Below are 17,691 nucleotides of genomic sequence, written 5' to 3'. Positions count from 1 at the left end.
GCTCTGCCAGGAAGGAGTCCCGGAGGACGAGGTATGTCTGAGGTGGGTTGTGAGCTTCAGAAGGATGTCCTAGGCCGAGAGACCAGAACGCACCAAGGCTCAGAGGCAAAACCAGCTGGTTGTGCTCCAGGAGCTGTGATGGGCTCTGGGGAGGGAAATGGGGGTGGGGTGTGTGGATGAGGCAGACCAGAGCCAGATCTTGTTGGGCTTCTCATAGCAACCACGACTCACAGCAGGACTGAGTGTTTTCTGAGAGACGTTTATTCTGTGTGTATGTGTTTTTTTTTACCTCAGTCATTGCCAAGTGTGACAGAGGAAGCTCTGGACTGCAGCTGGAAAAGGAAGACAAGGAGGAAGGCGGGGCTTCCAGGCAGGGGCTGGCTACGTCTTCTCCTCTCGCTCTTTCCGTCTGCTTTCGACTTGCTTGTGGACAGTATAGCCCAGAAAGGCCCCGATCTTGGCCATGAGGGCACTGCCACCGCTAGCGCCTGTAATGCAAATGACAGCCGGGTCCCTTGGAGCCCAGGCACCAGGCCCGGGAATCCAAATGTCGGGAAACAACGGGTCAAGTGTACCCTTTTTATTTCCAGCTAGAGGAACAGAGGCCCAGAGGGGACAGGACTTCTGCAAAGGGACTCCCATCGCCACCCTCCCAACTTGCCATCTCAAATCTGAGATGAAAATGACAAAAATAAGAGCGCATTCTCTTCATGTCTGCAGTGGACACGCTGTGCTATTAGTAATGCTAACCGCCTCCTTGGTGGAGGCCTCAGTGGGTGCTGGTGGTTTGCAAGTGAGATATGTCAAGCTTCCCCCGCCACGTGTGACAGGACAACCTGTCCCAGCCCTGTGACATGTGAGAGGACAGCCATCTCACAGCACAGCACTGCTGCTGGGCTTGCCCACACCCTTCCTCTCCCACCGCTGGGGGTGTGGCTCAGGCTGTCTTCCCGCTGCCCCGGCCGAGAAGGGCCCTGTCTTCTTGGGCCGCTTCTTTGGGCTTTTGTCATCCAGAACTTAGGGAAGATGGAGGGGAAGGCAGAGGGGCAGTCTGTCAGGGGTGGTTTTTCTGAAGGATGTGGGAGGACTGAGAGAGGGGGAGAGGGAAAAAGAAAAGACAGGGCTGGGTGGGGAGACAGAGAGAGAAGTGAAAGCACGTTTTCCAGAAGCACCACTCTGTGCTCTGTATCTGTCCCCGTCATGATGCTCAAGAAATGCAAGACCAGGCTGAGCATGAGATTGAATTGGGTCACTTCTCCTCGGTTCGTTGCCACTCTGATTTTCTGGGATGGATGAGATTCATAAAGTGTTAAACTGAGGATGCTTATCCTGGTTAACGGGGAAACTGAGACTTGTGACTTGGCCAGAGCATCAGTGAGGCCTCTGGCGTTACAGGCTGAAAGCAAAAAGGCCTACTGACTGGGCTTGAATACTGGCGGTGGTACTAACTATATGGGAGAATTTGAGTCAATTCCTTAATCTCCAGGTGGGTGCCTCAGTTTCCCCACGGTGTGTAGAGCCGAGTTAGGCTGTGGAAAGGGCTCAGGACAGTAAAGGACGCCCCTGGCCTGGGCGTTCCCTCCTCCAGGAACCCCGCCAGGACTCACCCAGGCTCTGCAGCGTGGCCACCAGCCCCCCGGCCGGCACTCCGCCTCCGTTCGCCACGGCCGACCAGCTCATCAGTGAGGAGGCCAACGAGTTGGCGGCGATGCCGGTGCTCGCGAAGCCCAGCATGGGCAGTGCCGCGGCCATGAGTCCTGGAGGAAGAGGAGGGCGGTGGGTGAGGGACGCCGGCTGCAGGGCCCGCCCGCATCTTCCCGCGCCCCCCACCCTGCAGACCTACCGCCTCCGACGGCCATGTAGGTCACCATGCCCCAGAAGCTCGAGTCGCTGTTTTCCTCTGAGTATCTTTTTTCGTCTGGAAGGAGAATGGACAAAGCCCAGTGGGGAGCAAGTTCCCTTATTCTGTGCCAGAAGCTCCAGACCACCAGACAGGTAGGACCACCATCCTCCCATTTTGGAGCTCCTCAGTGAAGGATAGCGGCTTTTCCCAGGTCGTCGGGCCTGGCACAGAACTGGCTTGAATACATTTCGAGAGAATGGACCAACGGACAGAGAAGGGATTAGAACCTGGGACTCTGGCTACAGGGAGCCCCCCACCCCCACCCCACGCTGTCCATTGGAATAGCTCCTCTCATTCAGAGGCATGCCTGGGTCTCTAAACGAGGGATCCTGAAACTCTCCGCTTCTTTATCCTTAGGTGCCCCAAGATCCTTACCTTCCTCCTCGCAGCAGCCGCAGGTGTAGAGAAGCAGGTAGCATAGGAAGAGCGATACTGCCTTCTGCCGCATGGTGGCGCAGCTCAAGGCTTTGTCACCATATCTGGGTTAGGGGCAGAGAAAAGAGACGGTCCCCTTATTGGAACCACGCCCGTTCGGTGGCAGTTCCCTTTCGATTCGAGGATGAGTCCACAAAAAGCAGCAAGATGCTCTCAACTGAGCCCAGGACCCCCTCTAAGGAGCCGCAGGCTTTTCGTTTCCTCGCTGCACCAGCGGCGCTGATGTTTCTGCCACTCTATTGGTCGTGAGAATTACAGGAGAGAATCCCCTTCTGGTTCTATGCCTGGCATGTACTTCACCAGAAGTCAGCTAGTATCCTTACTGTGGTTTTTGTAATTGGCTTTTTTCTGGATGTGTGACCTTAAGCAGGATACCTGGGACTTCTTTGAGCCTCAGTTTCTTTAACCCTAAAGTGGGGGTGTTAATAGAGCCTATTTTAGGGGGTGGCTGTGGGTTTTTGCAACTGTGGACCCCTGGATCCCTAGCATTTAGAACAGTACCTGTCACATAGGATTTTCTAAACAATGGTTGTTGATAGATTTATTCTTCCAATGCATTGAATATGTACAGGCACCAAATACTGCCTCAGATTAACTTCATTTTTCAGAAAGCAGAAAGGGGTAAAGGAACTTGCCCAAGGTCACACCCAAATCCTGCAGCCTAGACACACACTCAAGACTGTCAGAAGCCAAAACCTATGCTCTTTCCATTATACCACAAAATAGAAACACAGTTCCCTGCCCCCACCACAGTTTACCTTTAATGTGATCTTTGTCCATTCAATGCGTTTTCCTTGAAATAAAAACAAACAAGCAGAAATCCCCCCAAACTTCCCCTGGACTGAGCACTTACTCAGCGCTTTATGACACAAGGTTAATTATACCTATAACAACCTCATGAAGTAGGTACCATTGTTCTCAACCACATGTTATAAATAAGCAAACTGAAGCTCAGAAAAGGGATACTTCCGAACCTACCCAGCTAGGAAGAAGCAGAGTCAAGATTTAAAGCCACAGTTAACTGATGCCACACCCACACTTTGAACATCTGCTTCCAATCACTTCATCTATCCTCAAAGATAAACTCACCATCACATTAGAGCCTATAATAAAGGGGTTTCAGAAATCATCCAGTCCTTTGGGCAGGTGAAGTAGCTTGATCCTCATGTTTACAGAACTGAAGCCCAGAGAAATGAAGTGACAGGGTTAAGGCCATAGACCGCTGACATGGCCCCTATAAGCTAAATCTCATGACTCTTTGGGTTTTGCAACCCAAGCCCCTAAAAGCCCACCAACCCATCCCTCCAGACCAGTCTTAGTCCAAGGCACTCAGGAATGTAGCCTCCCTGAGGAATGGGCATTCTAGCTCTTATGGAATGAGGCTCCCAGGCAGGCAGCCTGGCAGAGGTTGGCAGCTTGACACCCACACCTTATAGCTTCTGGGTTTACCTTGGAGGAGAGCAGAGAAAGAATCTTCCTGCCTGGATGGAGCCTGCTGCTAGAAGGGAGCAGCAGTGAGGTAACAGTCCTCAGGCTGGTTTTTTATAGCCCTTTCAGATTGCCTCTAAGTGGCCAATCAGCATCAGAGTTTCTAGTTTCAGTTTCCTGTTTCAGTTTCTCGCGCCCTGCAGCATCTTTTCTCCTCCCTTCCAGTTCTGCTCAGGGACAGCATCTCTGCTGAGCTGCTGCTGCTGCCAAGTCGCTTCAGTCGTGTCCGACTCTGTGTGACCCCATGGACTGCAGCCTACCAGGCTTCTCCGTCCATGGGATTCTCCAGGCAAGAACACTGGAGTGGGTTGCCATTTCCTTCTCCAATGCATGAAAGTGGAAAGTGAAAGTGAAGTCACTCAGTCGTGTCTGACTCTTAGCGACCCCATGGACTGCAGCCTACCAGGCTCCTCCATCCATGGGATTTTCCAGGCAACAGTACTGGAGTGGGGTGCCATTGCCTTCTCCCTCTGCTGAGCTGCCTAGTAGCTAAAAGATGTAATTCAAGCTGGAGACTTTCTGAACAGCTCAAAGTATTCAAAGCAGGTCAAACTAGACTGGGATCCACAGTCCTACTGGGCTTAGAGAAGCCAGACCACCAGTTCCTCCTAAGGCAGAAAGTCTCTCACAACTTAATTGAATTAATAATAATGCCTACCATTTATTGAAGAGCTTCCCTGGTGGCTCAGAGGTAAAGAATCCACCTGCAATGCAGGAGACTCGGGTTTGATCCCTGGGTCGGGAAGATTGCCTGGAGAAGGAAATCACAACCCACTCCAGTATTCTGGGAATACTGGGAAATCCCATGGACAGAGGAGACTGGTGGGCTACAGTCCATGGGATCACAAAGGAGTCAAATATGACTTGCATGCGTGTGTGCTCAGTCGCTTCAGTTGTTTCCGATTCTTTGAGACCCCACGGACAGTAGTCCACCAGGTTCCTCAGTCTATGGAATTCTCCAGACAAGGATACTGGAGTGGGTTACCATGCCCTCCTCCAGGGGATCTTCTGACCCAGGGATTGAACTCACATATCCTGCATCTCCTGGATTGCAAGCAGATTCTTTACTACTGAGTCACTGGGGAAGACCCAGACACGACTTAGTGACTAAACAAGTCATATATTGAGCACTTGCTGCACACAAGGTCCAGGAAAGATATCCAATCTCACAACAGTCTTGAGAAGTACTGTCACTATTTATAATCATGTTTTGCAGATGAGATTAAAGCTTGTGGAAATGAAATCATTCCATTGTTCTCTCAACCTGGCTGCTTCTGGCTGATGGGTATATAGTAACACCAGTGAAGCCCATGTTCATGAGGCCATTGTCTCAGATCCTTTGCCATAAAATGGGTCTTCCTGCCCTGGGTATTGGATTGAGCATTCTTTCAACCTTTGGATGGTGATGATTGAAGAACTAGAATGCAACCCATATTTGGAGTAAATAATTCCAGGTTTTTTTCCAGTATATTTTTGGGCTCAAAATCACTGCAAATGAAATTAAATCACTGCAGCCATGAAATTAAAAGACGCTTGCTCCTTGGAAGAAAAGCTATGACCAACCCAGACAGCATATTAAAAAGCAGAGACATTACTTTGCCAACAAAGGTCTGTCTAGTCAAAGCTATGGTTTTTCCAGTAGTCACGTATGGATGTGAGAGTTGGACTATAAAGAAAGCTGAGCACGGAAGAGTTGATGCTTTTGAACTGTGGTGTTGGAGAAGACTCTTGAGAGTCCCTTGGGCTACAAGGAGATCCAACCAGTCCATCCTAAATGAAATCAGTCCTGAATATTCGTTGGAAGGACTGATGCTGCAGCTGAAACTCCAATACTTTGGCCACCTGATGTGAAGAACTGACTCATTGGAAAAGACCCTGATGTTGGGAAAGATTGAAGGTGGGAGGAGAAGGGGACAACAGAGGATGAGATGGTTGGATGGCATCACTGATTCAATAAACATGAATTTGAGTAAACTCATGAGTTGGTGATGGACAGGGAGGCCTGGTGTGCTGCAGTCCATGGGGTCACAGAGAGTCGGACACGACTGAGCGACTGAACTGAATTGAACAATTCCAGTAAGGATGAATCATTGCCTCTCCAAGCTGGAAGGGGGTTGATGTAACTGACCTGTGCTCAGGTGACTGGCTGCTCTCCCTAACCAACATTTCTGTGCAGCTGCCTGCTGCTGCCTGGTTGGCTAGTTGTTGGCTGTTGTTAGGTCAGCCTTGATGAAAGGGAGCCCAAGTAGTCGTGTGTATTCATAGCCTCCATCCTTGCCACTGGGGCTATCCTTTTATGGGTCTTTTGCAAAACAGCAGGGTGGCTAAGTTTAGAGGATGGCTGACATCCACAAGATGGGACATCTGACCCTCTGGCTGGAGAGCCTTGATGGTCTTTGGTGAGTGTTAGTGTGAGACACAGAGATCTGCATGCTTGCACCCACTCCCATAAGTCCATCTATATGCCCCTTACCCCCACCTGCTTATCTCTGAAATCCCACCCTTCCTCTTCTGTGTTCTTGACCAACTAGCCAAGCCATTTGCTAGTCAGTAGGAGTTAGTGTTGAAGAAGGCAATGGCAACCCACTCCAGTACTCTTGCCTGGAAAATCCCATGGACAGAGGGGCCTGGTGGGCTGAAGTCCATGGGGTCGCTAGGAGTCGGACACGACTGAGCGACTTCACTTTATTTTTTCACTTTCATGCATTGGAGAAGGAAATGGCAACCCACTCCAGTGTTCTTGCCTGGAGAATCCCAGGGACGGGGGAGCCTGGTGGGCTGCCGTCTCTGGGGTCGCACAGAGTCAGACACTACTGAAGTGACTTAGCAGCAGCAGCAGCAGCAGCAGGAGTTAGTGTATGTCTGTGCTTCAGCCCATCGCTTCCTTCACACAAAGGGAATCACAAAGTATACTGCTTGGAATTTTGCTCCCAGGGGGGATTCACTGCTGTCCTTTGGGGCTGCCCCCACCTGGGGTTGTAATAGAGTGGTCCATTTCCAGCTGGTGCCTATTCTGTCACTGTTGTTCAGTCACTAAGTCATGTCCAACTCTTTTTGACCCTCATGGACTGCAGCTCTCCAGGCTTTCCTGTCCTTCACTATCTCCCAGAGTTTGTTCAAGTTCATGTCCATTGAGTTGGTGATGCTATCTAGCCATCTCACTCTCTGTCACCCTCTTCTCCTTTGGCCTTCAATCTTTCCCAGCATCGGGGTCTTTTCCAATGAGACTGCTGTTTGTGTCAGGTGGCCTAAGTACTGGAGCTTCAGTCTTAGCTTCAGTCCTTCCAGTGAATATTCAGAGTTGATTTCCTTTAGGATTAACTGGCTTGATTTCCTTGCAGTCCAAGGGACTCTCAAGAGTCTTCTCCAGCACCACAATTCAAAAACCTCAATTCTTCGGCCCTTAGCTTTATTTATGGTCCAACTCTCACATCTATACATGATTACTGGAAAAACCATAGCTTTGACTAGACAGACCTTTGTCAGCAGAGGGATGTCTTTGCTTTTTAATACTCTGACTAGGTTTGTCATAGCTTTCCTTCCAAGGAGCAAGCATCTTCTGCCTACAATGATCTATCTGTAAAATGTATTCTACTCTCTTCCTCCTTTATCAGTTGGTTATAGGGAATCCTCCATGAGGCCATAGGTATGAGTTAAAGAAGTGTCAGATCCATAGAGTTAGATGTCATGGGAGTCTGAGATGTCTGTTCATTTGATTTACTCATGCCTCTGGATCCTTTAAGCATAGCCCTGAATGTACCACTTCCATCATGTTGGATTGCTGCTGTGCACATCTGATAACATCTAGCTTTAGATATATAGCCACCTGACCTCTGGTGGTCACATGCTCAGTCACTACTAGGACCCAGAGACATGGAAGAACCTTTTTGTTCAAATGGACCATGGTAATTATGGCCTTGCTCCAGAATCCTAGGGGTCCTCACTGTAGCCCTTCTATCTGAGTTTTCAGAGACTCCCCACAGAAACTATATCCACCACAGATTCCTCCAGCAACATTGTCTCTGCAGGATCATATAATCCAAAGTGGCATTGGCTGTTTTATGATCTGAACCTGCTATAAACCCCTCTCTTGGTCTGGGTGCCACTCAAAATTGGCAGCTTTCCAGGTCACCTAATAAAGGGTTGGAGAAGTACTTCTAAGGGTGTATATTCTGACTCCAAAATCCAAAGAGCTTTCTACTGCTCTGGCCAAAAACTGAATTTTTCTAAGAGATGTGTGGGGTTAGATAACTGGCCCTGACATGCCTTAAAAAATACTGAACCCCTAAAAATATTCCCAGTTGTAGCAGGACCGTGAATCTTCATGCAATTTATCTTCTGCTGTCTGGCGAACATGCTGCTTTCCATTTCCTGTTCATATCCAGTGAGTGAGCGTGATGGCATCCATATAGTGGACCAATATGATGTTCTGTGGGATCTCAAGGTGATCAAAGTTCCTGAAGACTATAGATAACAGAGAGCTGGTAAGCTAACAAAGCCCTTAAGGGAGAGAGTAAAGGTGCTTATTGTAGTATCGTGATGTACAGGCAAACTAACTGCCTTTGATCATTTCTTCTCATGGGTTTTGAAATGAAAGCTTTTGCTAAATCAACAACCACACACACACGTGCTGGAGTTGTGCTGATATGCTCCAGTAACGGTACCACATCCTGAAGAGCAGCTCTGATGGGGGCTCTCACAAGATTAAATTCACAGCAGTCTATTCATCATCTACCATGATCCATCTGTTTTCCTGGAGGCCAGACAGGTGAATTGAATGGGGATATGATGGGGAATCCAAGCTCAGCCAAAGTATTAGATCAGAAATAATACTGCACAAATCATCTGTAGGGCAGTGTGTGGTTAATTTTATGTGTCAACTGGGCTAGGCCACAGTACCCAGATATTTGGTCAAACGCTACTCTAGGTGTTGCTGTGAAGGCAGTTTTTACATGAGATTTACCTTTAATCAGTATACTTTGAGTAAAGCAGATTGTCTTCTATAATGTGGGTGAGCCTCATTCAATCAGTTAAAAGCCTTAGGAGGAACAAAAAGACCGACTCCTCCTTGGAAGAGGGAATTCTGCCAGCAGTCTGCCTTTGGGCCCAGCTGTAACATCAATTCTTTCCTGGCTCTCTGGGTGGCTAGTCTATCCTGCAGCTTGTGGACATGCCAGCCTCCACAATTGCATGAGCTAATTCCTTAAAATAAATCACTCCCTTTCTATATATGTACACTTCCTATTGGTTCTGTTTCTTTGGAGAACCCTGACTAAAGCAGGGAGTTTCAGGAGCTTCTGCTTGGCTCTTCCTGTCATAATAGCCATTACTCCATAGATCGTGGAACCAATGACAGGATTCTGTCAGCTTCTATGGGACCCACTGGACTTAGACCAAACTCCATCTGTATCACTTGGCCTCCTTTACTCCCCACTCTAGCCAGAGAACTGTGATGGTGTTTTGTGTCAACTTAGACTCCATTTCTTTAACAATCTTTTAAAATTCTGAATATTGTCCTTTTTCCAACACACAGTTATCCTGGAAAATGGCACCAGATTCCTTTGGGGAGGGAGTGGAGGAATATTTACTATATATAATTATGGCCTCACTGTAGAGTTGTTTCTGAAGGGAGACGGCCTCTCCTGTAGCCAAGGGGTCCTGACTCTGTGAATTTAGATCTAGAGTCTAGATGATGGGCTGTGGTGGTTTTCAATCGTAGCAGCTGATGTCACTTTTCTGCTTACCAGCTCTTGCTAAAAAAAAAAGCAAAAAAGCAAAAATAGAGGACCATCCATTGAGCTATCCACCCATCCCATCCCCATAATCAACTTGCCATAGATTCCTGCAGATTGAGGCATCCTTACTGTCACTCTGGTCTCGCTGCCCTTGACAGCAGTTATATTCACCTGATCTTGGATGCCACCTCTGCCATTCTGGAATCCCAACATTACTATTGACGTTAGTGATCCCAGTTCTACAGCAGCATCTCTTACTCTTGATCCTAGGGTACCCAAAACAGTCACCACTGAGCTACTCAGAATGCTGGTGTCCCCTTTATCATGAACCCCTTACTGACTTAGTGCAGAGTGTCCTGTGGGCCCTCCTAGAGAATGTTGGTGCTGAGTTCTTAGATCTTACATTCCCACCTCCCTAAACTTTCTGACCTCTTCCTACATATTCTACCAAGGACGTTCGAGCATCTTGACCTCATTTATTGTAGGTCATCACCCTGTTTTAATCAAGCATACTTGCAACCTATTAAGATCAGATTTCAATCATCTATTGCTGAATAACAAACCACCCAAAACTTAAAGGCTTAAAACAACAAAAATTTATTATTTCTGACAATTCTGCAATCTGAGTTAGGCTCAGGTGAGTGTTCAGATGCTTCATCTGTTGTTTGCAGGTGTTGCAGGAGGTAAAATGTTCAGGATGCCCTTTTCATTCACATAAATGGCAGCTCAGCTGGAATGGACAGAACATCTTGGCTGGTTAGGCATCTTTCTTTCTCCGCATGGCTAGCTCATACCTCCTCACAGTGTGAGTGTCTCCGTGTGGCTGGATTTCTTACATGGCAGCTGGCATCCAAGAGGGAGGACATGAAAGCTGCCCATCTTCTCAAAGGCCAGGTCTGAAACTGGATCAGTGCCACTTCTGCCATATTCTGTGGGTTATGGCAGGTCATAAGGCCAGTCCAAATTCAAGGAGGCAGAGAAAGAGATGCCATTTTCTGATGTGAGGGGTGGCGTGTACATAAAGGGAGGGAAGGAACTGATGATGACTGCCTTTGTTGGATTTTTTTTAACATTTATTTATTTATTAATTTGGCTGGGCCAGGTCTTAGTTGTGGCATATGGAATCTAGTTCCCGGACCAAGAATCCAATCCCAGCCTCCCTCACTGGAAGTATGGAGTCTTATCCACTGGACCACCAGGGAAGTCCCAGTGGTTACCAGCTTTGGAAACTACCAGAGACCAGCTCAGGCATCCTTGCATGCATATTAAAGCCTGATTTACTTGAGACTGGTCCATGAAGGGCTTCCCAGATGGCGCTAGTGGTAAAGAACCCACCTGCCAATATAGGAGATGTAAGAGATGGGGTTTGATCTCTGGATCGGGAAGATTCGCTGAAGGAGAGCACGGCAACCCACTCCAGTATTCTTGCTTGGAGAATCCCCATGGACAGAGGAGCCTGGTGGGCTGCAGTCCATGGGGTCGCACAGAGTCAGACACACTGAAGCGACTTAGCAGCGTGCATAGTGCTGCAGTCCATGGGGTCGCAAAGAGTCAGACGTGACTGGGCGAGTGAACAACATGGTCCATGATGATGGATTCCCCATTAGCCAGTCTGATATTCTGCTATGCCTGCCTCCTACTGCCATGTCTAAAACTTCCAAGGCCACTCCCATATATGTTTTTGCTAGACCTTTCGATTCTTTTGATTTGTAGCTTATTTTTTTCTGGGTCAGCACTTAAATCTCCCCACTTAGGAGTTGCTAGGAACTGACCCTAGTTATTTGAGTGTGTGATGGGAATGACATTTGTACTGAAGAGAACAAATATCTTATGAGGGAGCTGCTTCATGTGAGATTATTGTATAGTCTCAAGATAAGGAGAAGCTGTTATTCCTTAGCAAGAGGGCAGGAGCTGCTTCTGCCACCCAGGAGAACTTATGAGGCAAAGCACCTTAGGTTTGTCTACCCTGATGTTCCTAACCCAGGTCTCAGGGCCTTACTTTTTCCCTATCAGGACTATGACATTGATACAGGACATCTACTGACACTGTACCTGTAGAGACCTTTGCAACTCTGCCACTTAAAACGTGATTGGGTATGCTTTTTGCCCATGTAGCTTTCCTTTTACCACAAGTGAAAGCTTTACTAATTGTGATGCCAACTGAAGGGCAAAGTTATTATCACTCCATTTGCTACCAGCAATGAGATCCCTCTTGCTTTCATATGGGTGGGAAATTCAACTACAAAATCACACCCAGAGGTCTGTTTTCTAGAACCTCTTCTGGCACTAAATATCAGCCTGCATGCCTTAGAAAATGGAGCCTGAATCAAAGATTGTATGTTAATGCTTCCTTGGGGTTTGTAATCCCAAGGAAGCAAAAGTGAGGGGGGAAAAGAGAACTAAAACAGAGAAGGAATGAAAGAAATACAAGCTAAGTGCTTTACTTAGCTAGCCAGAGCTCCACAAAAATCAAGGTCAGTTGCTCAGTCACATGGAATCTCTTCAGTGAGGTCACATGAAACCAGTGTGTCTTGGAATAGTCCATAGTAAGGAAGAAGTGTGAGGAATTTATATGTCAGCAATTTTTCATTGTCTGGTCTCATGCTTGCCAACAGGGTCTTAACAGTCTGCACTTTGGAATTGTGTTAACTCCTTCCACTGGCCCATTGCTGGGAAAGCCAGAGCCTTCATAAGTCCAGCTGGGTCAGTCGTGAGTGCCAAAGCTTCTGGTGTTCCTACTGTAGCAGGCTCAACTGAGTTCATGCCAAAGGCTAGCGCTTGCCTCCTGACGATGCTGAGGCAGCCGGTCAAGTTTGGAGATGAGGCAAGGATACAGACTGCTGGGAGACACCTAAACTGAATCTGTGCCGCTACAGGACAGACTTGGGCGTTTACTTAGAGACAGGGAGCTATTGGAGGGATTTGAGCAGAGAAGAGACATGTCTGAAAAGTTTTAACAGGATCCCTCTGGCTGACTAGGAGGGCAGGGACAGACGCGAGGGGACCAGTTAGGAGTCAGTTGCAATAATCCAGATGTATCCATCAGAGTTCCATCAGGGAAGCAGAACCATTAGGAATGATAAGAAGAAGGCATTTGTTAGAGGTATTTGACCAATTATGCAATTATGGGTGCTGGTTACACAGTTTACGTATAGCTGTTGCTTGCGTATCTGATCGTGGGCTAGGAGTTAGCAGGTAAGTCCTAAATGATGGGTGTTCTGAAAAGTGGATATAAAATGATGGAGGGCAAGGTCAAACTGGCACCATGAAGATGAATGGAATCTGTAGACCCTCCCCCATTTCTGTCTCCTCACCTCTACATCTCCAATTTTGATGATGACCAGAGAGAGAAACTGGTGCCCTTCATCAACACATCCTGGAGTTGGAGAAGCTGAAGGCAGAGACTGGGGCAGGAAGAGGGTGCTGGAGGAGCTGTGGCCCGGCTGCAGCCTCACACCGATGGGGAGGTGGGCAGTAGGTCAGTGAAAACATGCATGAGTTGCACAGCACTTGACCCTGTACTAGCCGTCCAAACATAAGCAAGGCCGCAGCTTCATTTCACCTTCTAGAGCCTGCCTAAATCTCCCTCTGGGGCTAATTGTCACCCAAAACTATGCAAGGAAAGGAACTCTGGGAAACATAGTTGCAGCTTAGCTGAGTTGACATAATACAATACAAACCCACCACCCCAGAGGAGAAATTGAAATGAATGGGGCCAGAGTCAGTTGGATAGCATCACTGACTCTATAGACATGAGTTAGAGCAAGCTCTGGGAGTTGGTGATGGACAGGGAAGCCTGGTGTGCTGCAGTCCATGGGGTCATAAAGAGTCAGACAGGACTGAACAACTGAACTGAGTCTAACTAGGCCAGAGTTTTGATAACAGGGGTGTGAGAAGTGCTTGAATTCTGAAAGTATCCTGACTATCCCTCACTGTCTGAATCTATTTGGTTTTTGAGCTTGGATGGTAAGTTCTGATGTGACAGTAGTCATGTCACCTTGAGTCTGATGAAGGAAAAACAAAAAGGTCCACCACCCACTTCTACAGGGCCTGGGACAATGCTGTAAATGGAAGCTCACTTACCTGATGTCTAAATATTTAAAAACTCTAAATCAAGACAAAAGTCTATTATTTAAGACATCTTCTATCTTCATACTTTAACAAACATAGTTTCATAATGACAAACTATGGTTTTTATATGACTGATAGCTTATTAAAATGACTAAATTATCATAGTACATATCTGGGTGTGGAAATACTTAGATGAGAAATAAAATATATATATACACAATTAATAAGTTATTATGTATTTATTCCAAATGAGAAAGGCTTCCCTGGTAGATCAGCTGGTAAAGAATCCGCCTGCAATGTGGGAGACCTGGGTTCAATCCCTGGGTTAGGAAGATACCCTGGGGGAGGGCATGGCAACCCACTCCAGTATTCTTGCCTGGAGAATCCACATGGACAGAGGAGCCTTGTGGGTTAGAGTCCATTTGGTTGCAAAGAGTCAGACACAACTGAACAACTAAGTGCATAGCACATATAAGAAAGAAAAAAAAAAAGAGGAGGCTGGCTTAGCCCTCACAGCTAGGTCATGGTATTGAACATAAGTGACCACACTGAATACCAGTCTCAGACAGAGTTACTCTGAGACCATGATTAAATGAGACAAAACAAGGCCACTTTATATTTTGTCTAAGCATAGCCAATGAAGTCACTGTGCCATCCATAAAATATCAAACAACCCCCCTTAGCTACAATGAGTGACTGCTGCTGCTGCTTGGTTGCTTCAGTCGAGTCTGACTCTGTGCGACCCTGTGGACTGTAGCCCACCATACTCCTCTGTCCATGCGAAGAGTTGACTCATTGGAAAAGACTCGGATGCTGGGAGGGATTGGGGACAGGAGGAAAAGGGGACGACAGAAGATGAGATGGCTGGATGGCATCACAGACTCGATGGACGTGAGTCTGAGTGAACTCTGGGAGTTGGTGATGGACAGGGAGGCCTGGCGTGCTGCGATTCATGGGGTCGCAAAGAGTCGGACACGACTGAGCGACTGAACTGAACTGAACTGAACTGAATCACAGAATTGCCTTTGCTATCTGACATCTAATCTGGAGCAATCCCTCACTTTCTCAGACCTTCCCCCAAGTCATTCAACCCGGGATCCTATAACAGGACCCTAACACTCTCTGAAACGTCCCGTGATTTCCAGTGGTGTGTGTTCTCCCTCACGGCTGGGAGTTATAAATCCAACTTGTTTAACTACAGGTCTGTTTCTGGGGGACTGAAGGGTACTGGCGCACCTAGAATGTGTTTTTCTTGATTTTGTTTCAGCAAAATTACTAACAATTTTTCACAGTCAAAATTTTCACATAGGGCTTCCCTGGTGGTCTAGCGGTCAAGAATCCACCTGCCAGTGCAGAGGACATGGGTTTGATCCCTGGTCCAGGAGGATCCCAAATGTTGAGGAGCAACTAAGCCCATACAGCACAACTCCTGAGCCCACCTGAGGCAGCCACTGAAGCTTGAAAGCCTCAAGGCCGTGGTCCAAAACAGGAGAGGCCACTGCACCACAGTGACGAGCAACCTCTGCTCGCTGTAACTAGAAAAAGCTGGAGCACAGCGATGAAGACCCAGTTCAGCCAAAAAGAACTAAATAAATCTTTCAAATTCTTTTTCACATAATCTGTGTTTTCCTGACAGCATTTGGAAACTATAACCTGTGGGCCAAATCAAACCTGTCGCCTGTTTTTGTAAATGAAGTTTTATCAGATCACAGCCACATTAATTCATTTACATATTGTCTATGGGGGCTTTTCATGCACAGTGCAGAGTAGTTACGACAGAGACTGTAACGGCCAACAAGGCCTAAGATATGTACTCTCTGTCCCTATATAGGAAAGTTTGCCAACTTCTGAGCTAAAGAATTAAAGTTAAAATGTGATTGTTTTCACATAAATGCTGGAGAGGGCATGGAGAAAAGGCAACCCTCTTGCACTGTCGGTGGGAATATAAATTGATATAGCTACTATGGAGAACAGCCACTATTTTCAAATGTAATCGAAAAAGACACAGGTACACCAGTGCTCATCGCAGCACTATTTACAATAGCTAGGACATAGAAGCAACCTAACTGTCCGTTGACAGATGAATGGGTAAAAAAGTTGTGGCATATATATATATATATATAATGGAATGTTGCTGCTGCTGCTGCTAAGTCACTTCAGTCGTGTCCGACTCTGTGCGACCCCAGAGATGGCAGCCCACCAGGCTCCCCTGTCCCTGGGATTCTCCAGGCAAGAACACTGGAGTGGTTGCCATTTCCTTCTCCAATGCAGAAAAGTGAAAGTGAAGTTGCTCAGACTTTTCGAGACTCCATGGACTGCAGCCCACCAGGCTCCTCCGTCCATGGGATTTTCCAGGCAAGAATACTTGAGTGGGGTGCCATTGCTTACTCAGCTATAAAAAGGAATCCACTTAAGTCAGTTCCAATGAGGTGGATGAACCTAGAGCCTATTATACAGAGTGAAGTATATCAGAAAAAGAAAAACAAATATATATTAATGCATATATATGGAATCTACAAAGATGGTACCGATGAACCTATGTGCAGGGCAGCAGAGGAGACACAGACATAAAGAACAGGCCTGTGGACACAGCCGGGGAAGGAGATGGTGGGACAAATTGAGAGTAGCACTGAAACATATACATTACTACATATAAAATGGCCAGTGGGAATTTGCTGTATGACCCACAGAGCTCAAATCTGATGGTCTGTGACAACCTGGAAGGGTGGGATGGGCTGGGAGGTTTAAGAAAGAGGGGACATATATGTACCTATGGCTGATCCATGTTGATGTATGACAGAAACCAATACAATATTGTAAAGTAACTATCCTCCAATTAAAAATAAATAAATTTTAAAAAGAAAATATAAAATAATTAAATTAAAATGTAATTATTTTCAGAACACACAAATTTGCATGTATTTTCATAAGAATAGCTAAAATAAATATGAAAATTTTAAATTAAATTTTTCTTATATTTCTTATCTTTGACAAAGGAGGCAAGAATATGCAATGAAGAAAAGACAATCTCTTTAACAAGTGGTGCTGGGAAAACTGGTCAACCACTTGTAAAAGAATGAAACTAGAGCACTTTCTAACACCATACACCAAAATAAACTCAAAATGGATTAAAGATCTAAACATAAGACCAGAAACTATAAAACTGCTAGAGGAGAACATAGGCAAAACACTCTCCGACATAAATCACAGCAGGATCCTCTATGACCCACCTCCCAGAATATTGGAAATAAAAGCAAAAATAAACAAATGGGACCTAATTAAAGTTAAAAGCTTCTGCACAACAAAGGAAACTATAAGCAAGGTGAAAAGACAGCCTTCAGAATGGAAGAAAATAATAGCAAATGAAGCACCTGACAAACAACTAATCTCAAAAATATACAAGCAACTCTTGTAGCTCCATTCAATAAAAATAAACGACCCAATCAAAAAATGGGCCAAAGAACTAAATAGACATTTCTCCAAAGAAGACATACAGATGGCTAACAAACACATGAAAAGATGCTCAACATCACTCATTATCAGAGAAATGCAAATCAAAACCACAATGGGGTACCATTTCACGCCAGTCAGAATGGCTACGATCCAAAAGTCTACAAGCAATAAATGCTGGAGAGGGTGTGGAGAAAAGGGAACCCTCTTACACTGTTGGTGGGAATGCAAACTAGTACAGCCACTATGGAGAACAGTGTGGAGATTCCTTAAAAAACTGGAAATAGAACTGCCTTATGACCCAGCAATCCCACTGCTGGGCATACATACCAAGAAAACCAGAATTGAAAGAGACTCATATACCCCAATGTTCTTCGCAGCACTGTTTATAATAGGCAGGACATGAAAGAAACCTAGATGTCTATCAGCAGACGAATGGATAAGAGAGCTGTGGTACATATACACAATGGAGTATTACTGAGCCATTAAAAAGAATACATTTGAATCAGCTCTAATGAGGTGGATGAAACTGGAGCCTATTATACAGAGTAAAGTAAGCCAGAAAGAAAAACACCAATACAGTATACTAACGCATATATATGGAATTTA

At 46.3% G+C, this 17,691-nt stretch overlaps 1 protein-coding gene across 2 annotated transcripts; it reads right to left on the bottom strand.

Moving 5' to 3' along the window:
• Positions 1 to 243: 243 nt before the first annotated feature.
• On the bottom strand, positions 244 to 3,893 carry IFI6 (interferon alpha inducible protein 6). Of its 2 annotated transcripts, none has more exons than XM_055574835.1 (5): positions 3,788 to 3,893; positions 2,279 to 2,382; positions 1,844 to 1,918; positions 1,608 to 1,757; positions 244 to 488 (listed from the first exon to the last, which is right to left on the bottom strand). In XM_055574835.1, exons 2-5 carry the CDS (start codon positions 2,349 to 2,351, stop codon positions 382 to 384), a joined length of 405 nt encoding a protein of 134 aa, XP_055430810.1. In that variant the 5' UTR covers positions 2,352 to 2,382; positions 3,788 to 3,893; the 3' UTR covers positions 244 to 381. The 2 variants fall into 2 exon arrangements, with proteins under 2 accessions (XP_055430810.1, XP_055430811.1); XM_055574836.1 differs by lacking the exon at positions 3,788 to 3,893 and adding an exon at positions 3,428 to 3,497.
• Positions 3,894 to 17,691: the final 13,798 nt, after the last annotated feature.

This window comes from Bubalus kerabau, chromosome 3 (genome assembly GCF_029407905.1).
Source record: "Bubalus kerabau isolate K-KA32 ecotype Philippines breed swamp buffalo chromosome 3, PCC_UOA_SB_1v2, whole genome shotgun sequence".
Classification (NCBI taxonomy): Eukaryota; Metazoa; Chordata; class Mammalia; order Artiodactyla; family Bovidae; genus Bubalus; species Bubalus kerabau.
This window is presented reverse-complemented; position numbering and strand designations above follow the sequence as displayed.

What these genes read in the sequence shown, in the direction of transcription:
- IFI6 (XM_055574835.1), bottom strand. Translation starts at nt 2,351, where the DNA reads ATGCGGCAGAAGGCAGTATCGCTCTTCCTATGCTACCTGCTTCTCTAC. An exon ending in CGGCTGCTGCGAGGAGGAAG is followed by an intron (nt 1,919 to 2,278) that starts GTAAGGATCTTG and finishes TTCTCCTTCCAG; the next exon opens with ACGAAAAAAGATACTCAGAG. An exon ending in CTACATGGCCGTCGGAGGCG is followed by an intron (nt 1,758 to 1,843) that starts GTAGGTCTGCAG and finishes CTCTTCCTCCAG; the next exon opens with GACTCATGGCCGCGGCACTG.